At 42.0% G+C, this 12,091-nt stretch overlaps 1 protein-coding gene across 1 annotated transcript; it reads left to right on the top strand.

Moving 5' to 3' along the window:
- Positions 1 to 2,718: 2,718 nt before the first annotated feature.
- LOC306979494 (NACHT, LRR and PYD domains-containing protein 3-like) lies at positions 2,719 to 11,020 on the top strand (the record flags this gene model as incomplete). Its single annotated transcript, XM_079578452.1, has 10 exons — positions 2,719 to 2,729; positions 3,798 to 3,896; positions 4,273 to 4,378; positions 6,042 to 6,231; positions 6,403 to 8,155; positions 8,284 to 8,457; positions 9,453 to 9,626; positions 9,793 to 9,966; positions 10,315 to 10,361; positions 10,464 to 11,020. 10 exons carry the CDS (start codon positions 2,719 to 2,721, stop codon positions 11,018 to 11,020), a joined length of 3,285 nt encoding a protein of 1,094 aa, XP_079434578.1.
- Between the last annotated feature and the right edge of the window lie 1,071 nt (positions 11,021 to 12,091).

Below are 12,091 nucleotides of genomic sequence, written 5' to 3'. Positions count from 1 at the left end.
TGCACATTCACATGATCAGTCTGTACATGTTACTGCGTAGTACAGAGCTAGTGTCTCCACTGTGACATCCTTACATGTGTCTTGACAGTCCAGGCCAGGGACTAAATCACATTATTATGACGATGATTATTATTTTTATTAGTTGTAAAAGTAGTAGAGTAGCAGTATTCATGATAAATACCTGGTAGTAGATGAAAACTCCTGAATGGCAGTACTTTGGTCCAAATGAAAGAAGCAGAAATGAAGTGAATCTCCACCTCCCAACTCGGTTTTAAAGTGACTGAGGTGATATTAAAATACTGTCTGCGCTTGTGACAGTTCAGAGGTTGAGTCATTGCCTCATTGTCCAAAACAAATCCGAAAATTACAACCACACCTTTATATGAAAAACAATAATCACATGTTTTGTGAGAACAAACATAAACAACTATACTTAGCTCACCAAGTGTTTGATATGTAGGTTAACTTGTTTGACTAGTCGAGCGGCATTATGTCCCTGGGCAAGACACCTCACACAACAATATATTACGGCAGATTTATCACAGCAGATACTATTGAAAAAAAGAAAAAGAAAGAAACAATATAAATAGAAAGAACACATTTAGAAGATTGATTCTTTACAGCAAATCTCACACGTAACCAGTAATAATGATGGACATAGAAAAACAGATGCACAAAATAATTGTATGTGGAATCTTAAGTAAGTGCTTTAGACTGAGCCGCGCTGCCATTGTGGGTCGACCTGACCCGGAGGACACCTGGCTGGCTTCTGATCCTCTGAAACGGATAATGTGCCACTTCCTCCTGCGCAGCTCCCTCCGCTCCACAACAGTCTTTCAACATCTAATTTAGTTAATTTAGTTTTGACATCATTTTGAAAACACGCTTTTGGGTCCTAACCAGATTTGAACCTAGATGACCTAGACCTCTATTGAACATTACTTTATACTTTGTGTGACCCTGACCGTCCAGAAGGCGGCAGCAAAGCGCTGCCATTGTCCAAACTCTTTCACAAAACTACTACTACTACTACAGACTAATATTGTTCTGTTATTCTAAATAGTGAAGTTACCTTTCGTTTCATTGGTGCATGTTTGAGTCGTCCTGCATCATGATCTTGCTTGCCCGCCAACCTGTATTTGTCATTTTTATTTTGTTGCACTAAGCAAACACAAAAAATATCAGATTTTTTTCGTAATATTGGTCTGGAGACACTCAAACTCAGGGTCTCAGGTCTCGGGCCACAGGAAACAGGAAAAAACTATTGAGGAAACATTTTTTCAACAAATTAATAACAATATTGAGCTGTGATTGTATTGCGCTTCACAAGCCTGTGTCAAAAGTTTCTCTAAGTGTTACAGTGTTGTCATTATTCATTCGATCCACACTTGGTGGTGGTGGTAGGCAATTTACCACGTGGCTATAATGTGGTGTTTATATCTGATGTCAGTGTTCTCTGCTATACATGTGTGGAATTATTATTATTATCATTTTTTATTCATTCTGGCTGCCCCCCAGTGGCTGGAGTGAGCATTCTGGGTATTATGCAAAATGGACTTCTTCAAGCTTTCCATCATGTTATTCTGTCATTCCCTCATTAAAAACATGGCTGAAGTGTTGCCTTGGCACATTCACGTATTTCTGAGTAATCTGTAAAAACTCTGATGGCGGCCATTTTAGGGATAGGTTTGCCTGAGTCCTCCTAGGAACGCCCCCACCTCCTGGAGACGCCTCCGAGCTTTCGTCACCAGCCGAGTAACCAACCACTGCTCCTCAGCAGAACCCCCTCCCCACTGATGCCACAGACAGCGTGTCTGAAAGGGTCAGAGGTTCTTAAAGGCACACTGCGTGACATTTTGGACTATCCTGTTGCCATCAACACAAAACATGCTCTCAGTGACCAGCTCGACGCAGAAAATCCTATTTTTGCGGTGAATAATCAAAGAATGGATCTGAATGAGGGCCAACCTGTTCAACTCTCAATTCTACTGACTTTAGTCGACATCTCCATGGTAACGAGCTGGAGACGTACCCACTCCTGGTTAAGTTAGAGTCATGTTTTAGCAGAGGCGAGCCGCTTAGCACAAAAGCACATGTTTGTTTGAGGTATTTATCAATGGTGAAAATATCTATCATAAAATAAATGCTTGTATTTCAGTTTTGCTTATTGGGTGAAATCTTACGCAGTGTGGCTTTAAAGAGACAGAGGCCAATTTCAAGACATTCACTACAGCCATTTTGAGAGAGACATTTTATACAAGGCAGTTATTCTAATTTACTGCATTTACAGACCGACAGAAGGTTTGTCATCATTGTAGTGTGATATAGACTGGTGCTGTGGGACTGACAAAAGCATAATACCCCCTCTTTAAAAATGTATAAGTCTGCACAGGAATGGGCTTTTTTCTTTTTACATACTTTACGCTCTACAAGCCCTGGTGTTGTGCGTGGCCCACTGATTATTGTTTGACTGTGTGTTCCAGAGACTGGTATGTTGCTCTACTGGTTGAGCCCTGACATTTTGGGAAAGACATGTAACGCAAGTAGCTTTGAAAGAAACGCCCTTTGGTCCTCACGCACCCTACAGCGTGTAGTCATTAACTGTCCCTTCATACCTGTCCGGATCATTCCTTTGAGAACGATACACTGTCTGTCGAATGGTTCACGTACAAATGTGCGGAGAAATGCGGCAAAAACAGATATGAAAAGGAGGGAAACATGACTTCAAGGTGAGTAAAGCATTTCCTGTAAATTTGTTGTCACGTAAAGATACAATAGTACATGGTAAATATATCATTGTTTTTAAGGGTAATGTCTGTTGGATTGTTTTCAAAGTCAAGTTTATTGTTTTTTCTCAAAATATCAATTTCTCAATGTTCAGTAATGTATATAGAAGAGATTATAGATCTTTTTGGGGCCCATTCACTTTCCTTGAGGTGAATGGCATAACTATATTACAAATAAATAGTTTTAACAGTTGCTATTTATTTTTTACGGAGTCCTGGAAGTGACATCAGACAAAAAAAATGTGGGGTAACTTTTTTTTGGTTTTCTAATAATAATAAAAAAATAATAATAATAAAAAAAATAATAATAATTTGGCACGGTAGCGCAGCGGTTAGTGCTCTCGCTTCACAGCTAGATGGTCCAAGGTTCGATTCCCACCTGGACGGGGCCTTTCTGTGTGGAGTTTGCATGTTCTCCCCGTGTCTGCGTAGGTTTCCTCCGGGCACTCCGGTTTCCCCTACCACTAAAAACATGCACAATAGGCCAGGATGAATGATGTGTGTGAGTGAATGTATGGTGGTGTCAGAGGGTCCGTTGGCGCAGACGTGTGTAGTCGCGAAAGCTCTTCTGACAGTCTCCCCCAGGGGGCGCTGAAGCTACAAACGTAGTTTACACCGAGTGTGGAGTGAATGTACAACTGTCTCATGTAAAGCGCTTTGTGACCATGTCTGTGAAAGGCGCTTTATAAATAAAGATCTTCTTCTTCTAACAATAATAATAATAATGATAATAATAATAATAATATCTTGCTCCCTCAAGATAATAAGTCGTTCCCTCAAGATGATACAGTATGTGGTAAAAAATAAAATGGATTTTAGTCCAATTTATTTTTTATGTTTTTTACCTCACTTTTTTTTGGTCTGATGTCAAAAATTGCCTGTTTTTGGTGTGCTTCACAGAGAAAACGTAGTGATAAGTGCCAGGCTGGAGATTTTGGTGTCTGTAGATGTTATTGTAAATTGTGTGTTAATAGTAAAATTCTAACAATAACTGTGTCATGATTATTTCAGCTGGAAGGAAACAGGGAGCCCCAAACATGCACCTAAAAGTGTGTCTTTGAGGAGTGACCAGTCTATGGGGCCTCCTATGATCTTCAAGGGAAATGAACAGTAAGTCTTATTTACATGTGTTTATGGTGAAATGCCACCTTCTATATGGTTCAAAATATTACAGAAAGATATACATTTTAAAGCATATTTTGTCTTAAGTGATGAGTCCAGAAGTCGAGGACCAAGCCCTGACCCCACCTGGTCCTTGAGGAGTGACCAGTCTATGGCGCCTCCTATAATCTTCAAAAAGGGAAATGAATTATATCCCTGGTAAGGAAATCTGATTTCTAAGTGGTTTTCTTTGAGGGTTCACAGACCCACGAGAAATGCTGCTCCTGCTACTGTGCTTGAAAACCAGATCACCTTTAAACCAGAAAAAAAAACAATCACCTCAATCACTCGCTAATTTTAATTTTTTGTTTTTTGTTGTCTTTAGGAATGAGTTCAGAAGTGGAGGACCGAGCCCTGAACCTGCTGGGATCTCTATGAAGAGTGACCACTCTAAGAGACCTCCTCTGGATTTCAAACAGGGACATTCCTCTGTCAGCCCCAGGTTAATACTTTGTGACGGACACACATTTCTAACAAACCTAATGTTCTGACAATAGTGTATGCCGCTCTTCTTAAATGTGATATAATTAGTTACATAAGTTCTTCTCCGTCTGAGCACACTCAAACTTTTTTTGTAGTCCAGACTTTCACTATAAATAACTTGTTGTGTTGATTGCTGCTGATGAGACAGAATTTTTAGTTTTTGTTTCTATGTCATCGTGATGGTCAGGCTGGCTTTTTTCTTAACTTACCCTTTCTTAACCCGACCTCACAAAAGTCAAACTCAACGCGCTCGACCCTAAGCAATGTCCTTCAACTCGCCAACTCAAACTGATCCGAACCAAGTCATCATACGAGTTGTGCATGCATTAGCGCAGTAATTAACAGAGGACACGACTTAGCCTAGGCCGCCAGCCAATCCTGATTTTTGTTTCTGTTCAAAGAAAAATGTGTGATAAAAAACATCTCTGATATCATTTACCTTGAAATTGAAGGTTTATTGCTCACTTCCGTCAGTCTACCCTCAGGGCAACTGTGTGTACAATACATTGCGTTCCAAATTATTATGCAAATTGTATTTTTGTGCCAAAAAGGTAAAAAGAAAAAACAAAAATGTAATGAAACTCATGGATGGTATCGTGTCTTGGGGCTCTATGAATCACTGACATTAATCTCAGAGACCTGGGAAGATTAGTTTTCAGGTTAAGGCCAGTTAAGAAAAAAACTACTGAAAAAGGGTGTACCACTTTATTATGCAGATCATCATTTTCAAGCAATATGGTAAAGAAAAAGGATCTCTCTGCTGATGAAAAGCGTGAAATAGTTGAATGCCTTGTTCTAGGAATGAAACCTTCACTATTTCATGAAAGATTAAGCATAATCATCATGCTGTTAAGAGATTTGTGGATGATTCAGATAAAGGCACAATATGGACGGTTTCTGCCAGACAAACACATCAGATTAAGAGAACAGATGCCACAAAGCAGCAGACAGGTATTTGAAGCTGCTGGTGCCTCTGGAGTCTCTCGAACATCAAGGTGTAGGACCCTCCAGAGGCTGCAGTTGTGCATAAACCTTCTATCCGGCCTCCCCTAAACTGTTCATTGAAGCTGATGAACAGAAACGGCTGCAGTGGCTCAGAAATACATGAAGACTCATTTTCAAACAATCTTGTTCACTGATGAGGCCGTGTGACCCTGGATGGTCAAATCAATGGAGTAGTGGATGGTCATATATTTAGGATAAAACTGCACTTGTATGGTGTAAGGGTACCTAAAAATATCAGGGATTTGGCCGATGCGGACATCACTACTGAGTAAGACTTTTACTGAAATTGTGCCTTTGTGACGTATTTCATTCACAGTTTTTATATTGGAAGTTATAAATCTGAACCTAGCTGCAGTGACCAGTCAGTGGAACCTCCCATTCTATTCCATGATGAAGAAGCGTGCGTTACACCCAGGTGAGAATCATAATTCGTGTAACCCACAGACAGACTGGCTTAAAGATTAATCTGCTTTGTATTTGTTTTAGCCCAGGGGTGAATCAGACACACACCGACATGGTTTTTATGGTATGTATGACTTAATCATCGGCCAGACACGTTATAAATCTTGACATCAGTGAAAGACATAACAAACTAGCTCATTTCAGGATTTGGAGAACAGAATCATATCCTTTGCCCGAGCTGAACTGAAGAAGTTTAGAAGAGTTCTAGAGTTAGATGCAGAGTCTTTTGTTGGTGATGATGAGAGTGAATGGACCAAAGAAGCTTTTCTCAATATCACTGTGGGGTTCTTGAGGACAATGAAGCAGGACAAGATGGCGGATCGTCTACAGAGCAGTAAGACAGTTTCCTTATAGAAGTACAGTATTCCAATGCAGTTTGACTATCCTAATATGTCAAACCATGACTATGACCAACATAATTTGCAAATTTGTTGACTATGAATGATTGAATATCTATGAATGTTGTGTGATCATCTTCAGTTACTATTTTCACATTTTATTTCAGGGTATATTTCTAAAGTTCAGCGCAAACTGAAGTCCACATTGCAGGGCAAGTTCCAGTGTGTCTTTGAGGGCGTTGCCAAAGCTGGAAACCCCACTTTTTTAAACCAGATCTACACCGAACTCTACATCACAAAGGGAGGAATCGATAGGGTCAATGATGAACATGAGGTCCGCCAGATCGAAAACACAACCAGGACACAAACAGAGACAGAAATTACCATCAAATGTAAGGACATCTTTCAAACACCCCCAGAGGAATCTAACAACCCAAGTGGGAAGATGCCAATGCGAACAGTGCTGACAAAGGGAGTGGCTGGCATTGGGAAGACTGTGCTTACTCAGAAGTTTAGTCTGGATTGGGCTGAGGGAAAGTCTAACCAGGACATCCAACTTTTGTTCCCCTTCACTTTCAGAGAGCTCAATGTCCTAAGATGCAGGCAGTTTAGCTTGGTGGAACTTGTGCACCACTTCTTTGGTAGTCTAAGCCAAATCCACAGCATTGAACATCTTCAAGTCGTCTTTATTTTTGATGGCCTGGATGAGTGCAGGCTTCCTCTGGACTTTGCCAAAACAAAGACCTTGACAGACGTTTCAGAAGTTGCCCCTTTGGATGTCCTCCTGGTAAATCTCATCAGAGGAAACCTGCTTCCTAATGCACATATCTGGATAACCACACGGCCCGCAGCCGCCAGTCAAATCCCTGCCCAGTGCGTTGCTGTCGTAACAGAGGTCAGAGGGTTTACGGACCAACAGAAAGACATGTACTTTTCAAAGAGATTTCAAGATGAGAAGCAAGCTACAGCCATCATCGCTCACATCAAGGCATCCAGAACCCTCTACATTATGTGCCACATCCCAATCTTCTGCTGGATCGCTGCGGCTGTTCTAGAGCATTTGACAAAATCCAAGTCCAAAGATCCACTACCTCAAACTCTGACAGAGATGTACATTTACTTCTTGGTGGTTCAGATCAAAGCAAAGTGCCTCAAATATGACGGACAGGATGAGACTGGGCCACAGTGGAGTCCAAGCAACATTGAGATGGTAAAGTCTTTAGCCAAACTAGCCTTTGAGCAACTGCTGAGTGGAAACCTGATCTTCTACGAGTCAGACTTGAAAAATTGTGGTCTAGATGTCCATGCCGCGTCATGGTATTCTGGAGTGTTCACGCAAGTCTTCAGGGAGGAGCCAGGTCTATACCAAGACAAGGTCTATTGCTTTGTCCATCTGAGTGTGCAGGAGTTTCTGGCTGCTCTTCACGTTTCACTGCTCAAACGTTCTACGAGTCTATCCTTACCAGAGGAGAGTCTGTACCAGTCTGCAGTGGATGAGGCTTTGGCGAGTCCGACAGGCCACTTGGACCTGTTTCTGCGCTTCTTGTTAGGCTTGTCCCTGCCAACAAATCAGCGACTCCTGCAAGGTCTGCTGACACAAACAGGAAGTAACTCCGAGATGCATCGAAAGACAGTAGACCACATCAAGCAGAGGTTGAACGAGGGTTTGCCCACAGAAAGGACCATTAACCTCTTCCACTGCCTGAATGAGCTGAAGGATCGCTCACTAGTGGACAGGATCCAGACATACATGACCGGATCCGAGCCATTTTACACCACATTGACACCGGCAGAGTGGTCAGCACTGGCATTCCTCCTGCTCTCCTCAGACCGAGATGTGTTTGACCTGAAGAGATACCAGCCTTCAGAGTGGGTCCTTCTCAGACTGATGCCAGTCGTCAAAGCATCTAAACAAGCAATGTAAGTTTATTCTTGATGGAGCTAGGTCTCTGATAAAATGTCACGACATTTTCAATATTGCTTTGATTGACGATAGACTTCATATAGTAAAACAGAAGCCATGTAACTGTTTTATTGCTGTTCCTTAGACTCAGCGCGTGTAAGCTGACAGAGAGCTGCTGCACTCCTCTTTCTTCAGTCGTTGGTTCTCAGTCTTCCAATTTGAGACATTTGGACCTGAGTCATAACCCAATCCAGGACTCTGGAGTGAACCTACTGTCTTCCGGGCTGAAGGGATTGGGCTGCAGATTGGAGACACTCAAGTGAGAATCAATTTCTGCAAAGTTGTCTGTTCTTTGCATTCAAGCTTGAAACGCTTATTTTACTTGCATTTATATTCATTCCATAGCTTTGAATAATAGATGTTATAGGGGAGGTTTGTGCACTATAGCAGGGGTTCTCAACGTGGGGGTCGGGACCCACTAGGGGTCGCGAGACAAATTTGGGGGGTCGCCAGAGCATATAGATAAAATATATATTTTAATATTATTATTATGGTGTCGTAGCATACATGCTATTTTACCAGGGTGCCATTATTTGTTCTAAATTTAATTCATTTTTGTTTTAGCCATTGTTTTTTCTTTATTTTTTAAGAGTTATATAGGTTAACCTCTTAACTCCCGCCTGAACCGAGAGGATCTTTTTCCTCACGTCAGCAGATTATTTGTCCATCACTTTTTGGTTGGGTATTCAACTCATTTTTGTAACTTTTTCATCATTTTTTCTGTCATTTTTTGTCACATTTTTGTAAATTTTTAATCACATTTTTGTCATTTTTTGTCAAATTTTTATCAAATTTTTGTAATTTTTTTATCACATTTTTGACATTTTTTTTGGCACATTTTGTCAATTTTTTGTCATTTTTTTTGTCATTTTTTTTGTCATTTTTTGGTCACATTTTTGCCACATTTCATCAATTTTTCGTCACTTTTTTATCACATTTCCATCATTGTTTTCGTCTCAGTTTTGTCGCTATTTTCACAGCTTTTTTCCAGAGGCTTTTGTTTGGGGTAAAGCCAAACTGGAGAAAATGTGCTCGGTTCAGGTGGGAGTTAAGGGGTTAATGTCCCTCTTTTTCCCATGGTCTGACCCGGTTGGGGGTCACGATCCTAATTAACTGTTATAATGGGGGTCGCGGCTCTAAAAGGTTGAGAACCACTGCACTATAGCATCATGAATAACTCACTTGCCACATTAACTAGCACCTTATTTATTTAAGTGGTCAACTGAATGGGTACACTTGCGCTCTTGTTCGCAGCCTGTCCCTCTGTAACTTGTCCTGGAGGAGTGGCGGGCCTTTGTCGTCGGTTCTCAGCTCTCAGTCCCGCAGTCTGAGACACCTGAACCTTAGCAACAATGATTTGCAGGACTCCGGAGTGGACCAGCTCTGTTCTGGACTCAGAAGGGAAGACTGCAGACTGGAGAGCCTAAGGTATCTTCTGTTCACATCGAAGAATACTGCATTGACATACACAATACACTTTGGTGACTTAGAGGTGGCCAAACAAAATGAGATGATAGGGAGTGATTGATTTAGAAATGGACACTAGGGAGGAAAATAATTCTCTAACACAAAGGAATCTGTTCTTTCTCCTCAGTCTGTCTGGATGTCTGGTCTCTGACAATTGCTCCTCATCCCTGGCTTCTGCTTTGAGGACACCTCATTCCTGTTTGAAAAGTCTTGACTTGAGCTACAACAACCCAGGAGCCTCTGCCATTGAGCAACTGTACCATCTTTGGGATGACTCAAACTTCGCTCTGGACATGCTGACGTAAGGGCTATGTCTTTGTACTTGACTTTCTCACGGGGTTCATTGAAAAGAACCTGAAAAAAAAAGTGAAATCCAGCATGAAATGGGTTGTCCCTTCGATCAATGCCCCAGAGGGAGTAGACTAATTTATAACTTTAAATTCATGGGGCGACAATAACTTTGGTGTATACTGTTATCCTTGGGTAAAACACTTGGCCCAGAAAAGCATCTAGGTCTCTGTCAGGCAGCCTCTGGGTACACCTGTGGGAAGAAGTTTACTAGTCCCTCCAGAACTTGTAAAGCTTTAACAGAACAACGTAAATCTAAGTCATCGCTGTATTTTTATGATGACTTTTTGTTCCTATTCAGTTTGGAGCCGGTTGAACGTCGATGGCTGACTCCAGGGTTGAGGAAGTGTAAGTACCATCCTGTTCCTAGCTCTGGTTCTTCCAGAATTGGCTTAAATTATATAGAGGTGACCAGTTTTACAGGACTTATGTTTGATTTGTACCCATTAGACTTCTGTGTGCACACTCTGGACTCAAACACAGCCTACAATCAGCTCCAGTTGTCCAACGACACTGTGTGCCGCGTGCCAGAAGACTTCAGTAGACCTCTTCACAGGGACAGGTTTGACTACTGGCCTCAAGTTCTCTGCAGCAATGCTCTGTCCGGACGGTGCTACTGGGAGGTGGACTGGCAGGCAGACTGGTCTGGGGGGAAGACCAGAGGCGTGGATATCGCCGTAAGCTACAGAGGCATCGGTCGGAAAGGAGAAAGTAACGAGTGCGGGTTTGGGTTCAACAGCCAATCCTGGAGTTTGATGGTGTGTTATGGCTATTACTTCTTCCGACATGATGGGAATGAAACAAGAGTGGGCACCTTTACCCCATCCAACAGGGGCCGAGTGGCGTTTTACCTGGACTATCCCGCTGGAGCGCTGTCTTTCTATAGAGTTGCTGAGGACAAGTTGGTTCACATACACACCGCCAACACCGCTTTTACCGGGCCGTTGTTTGCTGGGTTTGGAGTTTGGTCTGGAACCTCCATCTCCCTGGCCAGATTGGATCATTAACATCATCATTGTTGTTGTTCAATGTCCTTTTTACAGATTTTTATTTTTATATTAAATATGTACAAAAAATGTGTAATAAATTATTGGCAACAACAACAAATGCAAGTGTTTTATTATTGACTTTCTTCACTACTTTTTTCTTTCGAACAGTATCTTAAAACACACACACATATAGGCATGTAGCAGGACTGTGTCTGGTGTTGGTATGGGTTTTGGTTATTTCAGTCAAAGTGGTTAACTAAAGACAGGTGTGTTGGAGTTTTCCACCAAACAACCTTCCATTCCAAAGATTTTGAAAACACTAGAAGCAAATATGTGCTTTTGTAAAGGCAGGACGCACCCCCACTCACACAGCTTACACGGATTGTTTGCTCAGTGGTGCGATGATTACAAAAATAACCTAACACGGACTGATAAAATTCTGGTGAACTTAATATATGTAGCCAAAATTTAATGTATCAAATAATGTCACTGCAATAGTTGTGTCTGAGGTAGTGATTCTCGAACTTAACATAGTTCCACATAATGTACCGTAAATTCTTTAATACTGGCCTGTATTCCATTAGCGGCCGGGTCTCTAACAGAGGCCGGGTCTCCGACAGGGGCCGGGTCTCTGACAGAGGCCGGGTTCGCGGCTGGCGGAGGCAAATTAAAGCCGGTCTCTAAAACAGGCCGGGGCTTTTATTAGAAACTATAGCAGTAGAAATATTCCCCATGTTAGGAATTTGTCTCATATTCGTGTAAATGAAATCTCACGTGCAGGAAGTAACAAACGGGAACCCGGGCCGTGGGGGACGCTGCGGAGGAGCTGATCCCAGCGTAACTTTGACACAGATTTAGCCACTTTTCAAACCTCCTGTGACGATATTTGGAAACAGGGCAAACAACAAATGTTGTGTGACCCTCCAGGGTTTTAATAAAGTCTCCATCGCGTCTTCAAAGCACGTCCAGCTGCTCCGTGTGCAGGTCAGTCCCACGCCTCAAAATAACTCCTCCCATCAGCGCGAGCGTCTCGTCTTCTCTCGGGTCAGTCTCATGATCGATCACAAACACAAACGCTCCGTCTAAACT

Source organism: Gobius niger (assembly GCF_951799975.1).
Source record: "Gobius niger genome assembly, chromosome: 20".
Taxonomy (NCBI): domain Eukaryota; kingdom Metazoa; phylum Chordata; class Actinopteri; order Gobiiformes; family Gobiidae; genus Gobius; species Gobius niger.
This window is presented reverse-complemented; position numbering and strand designations above follow the sequence as displayed.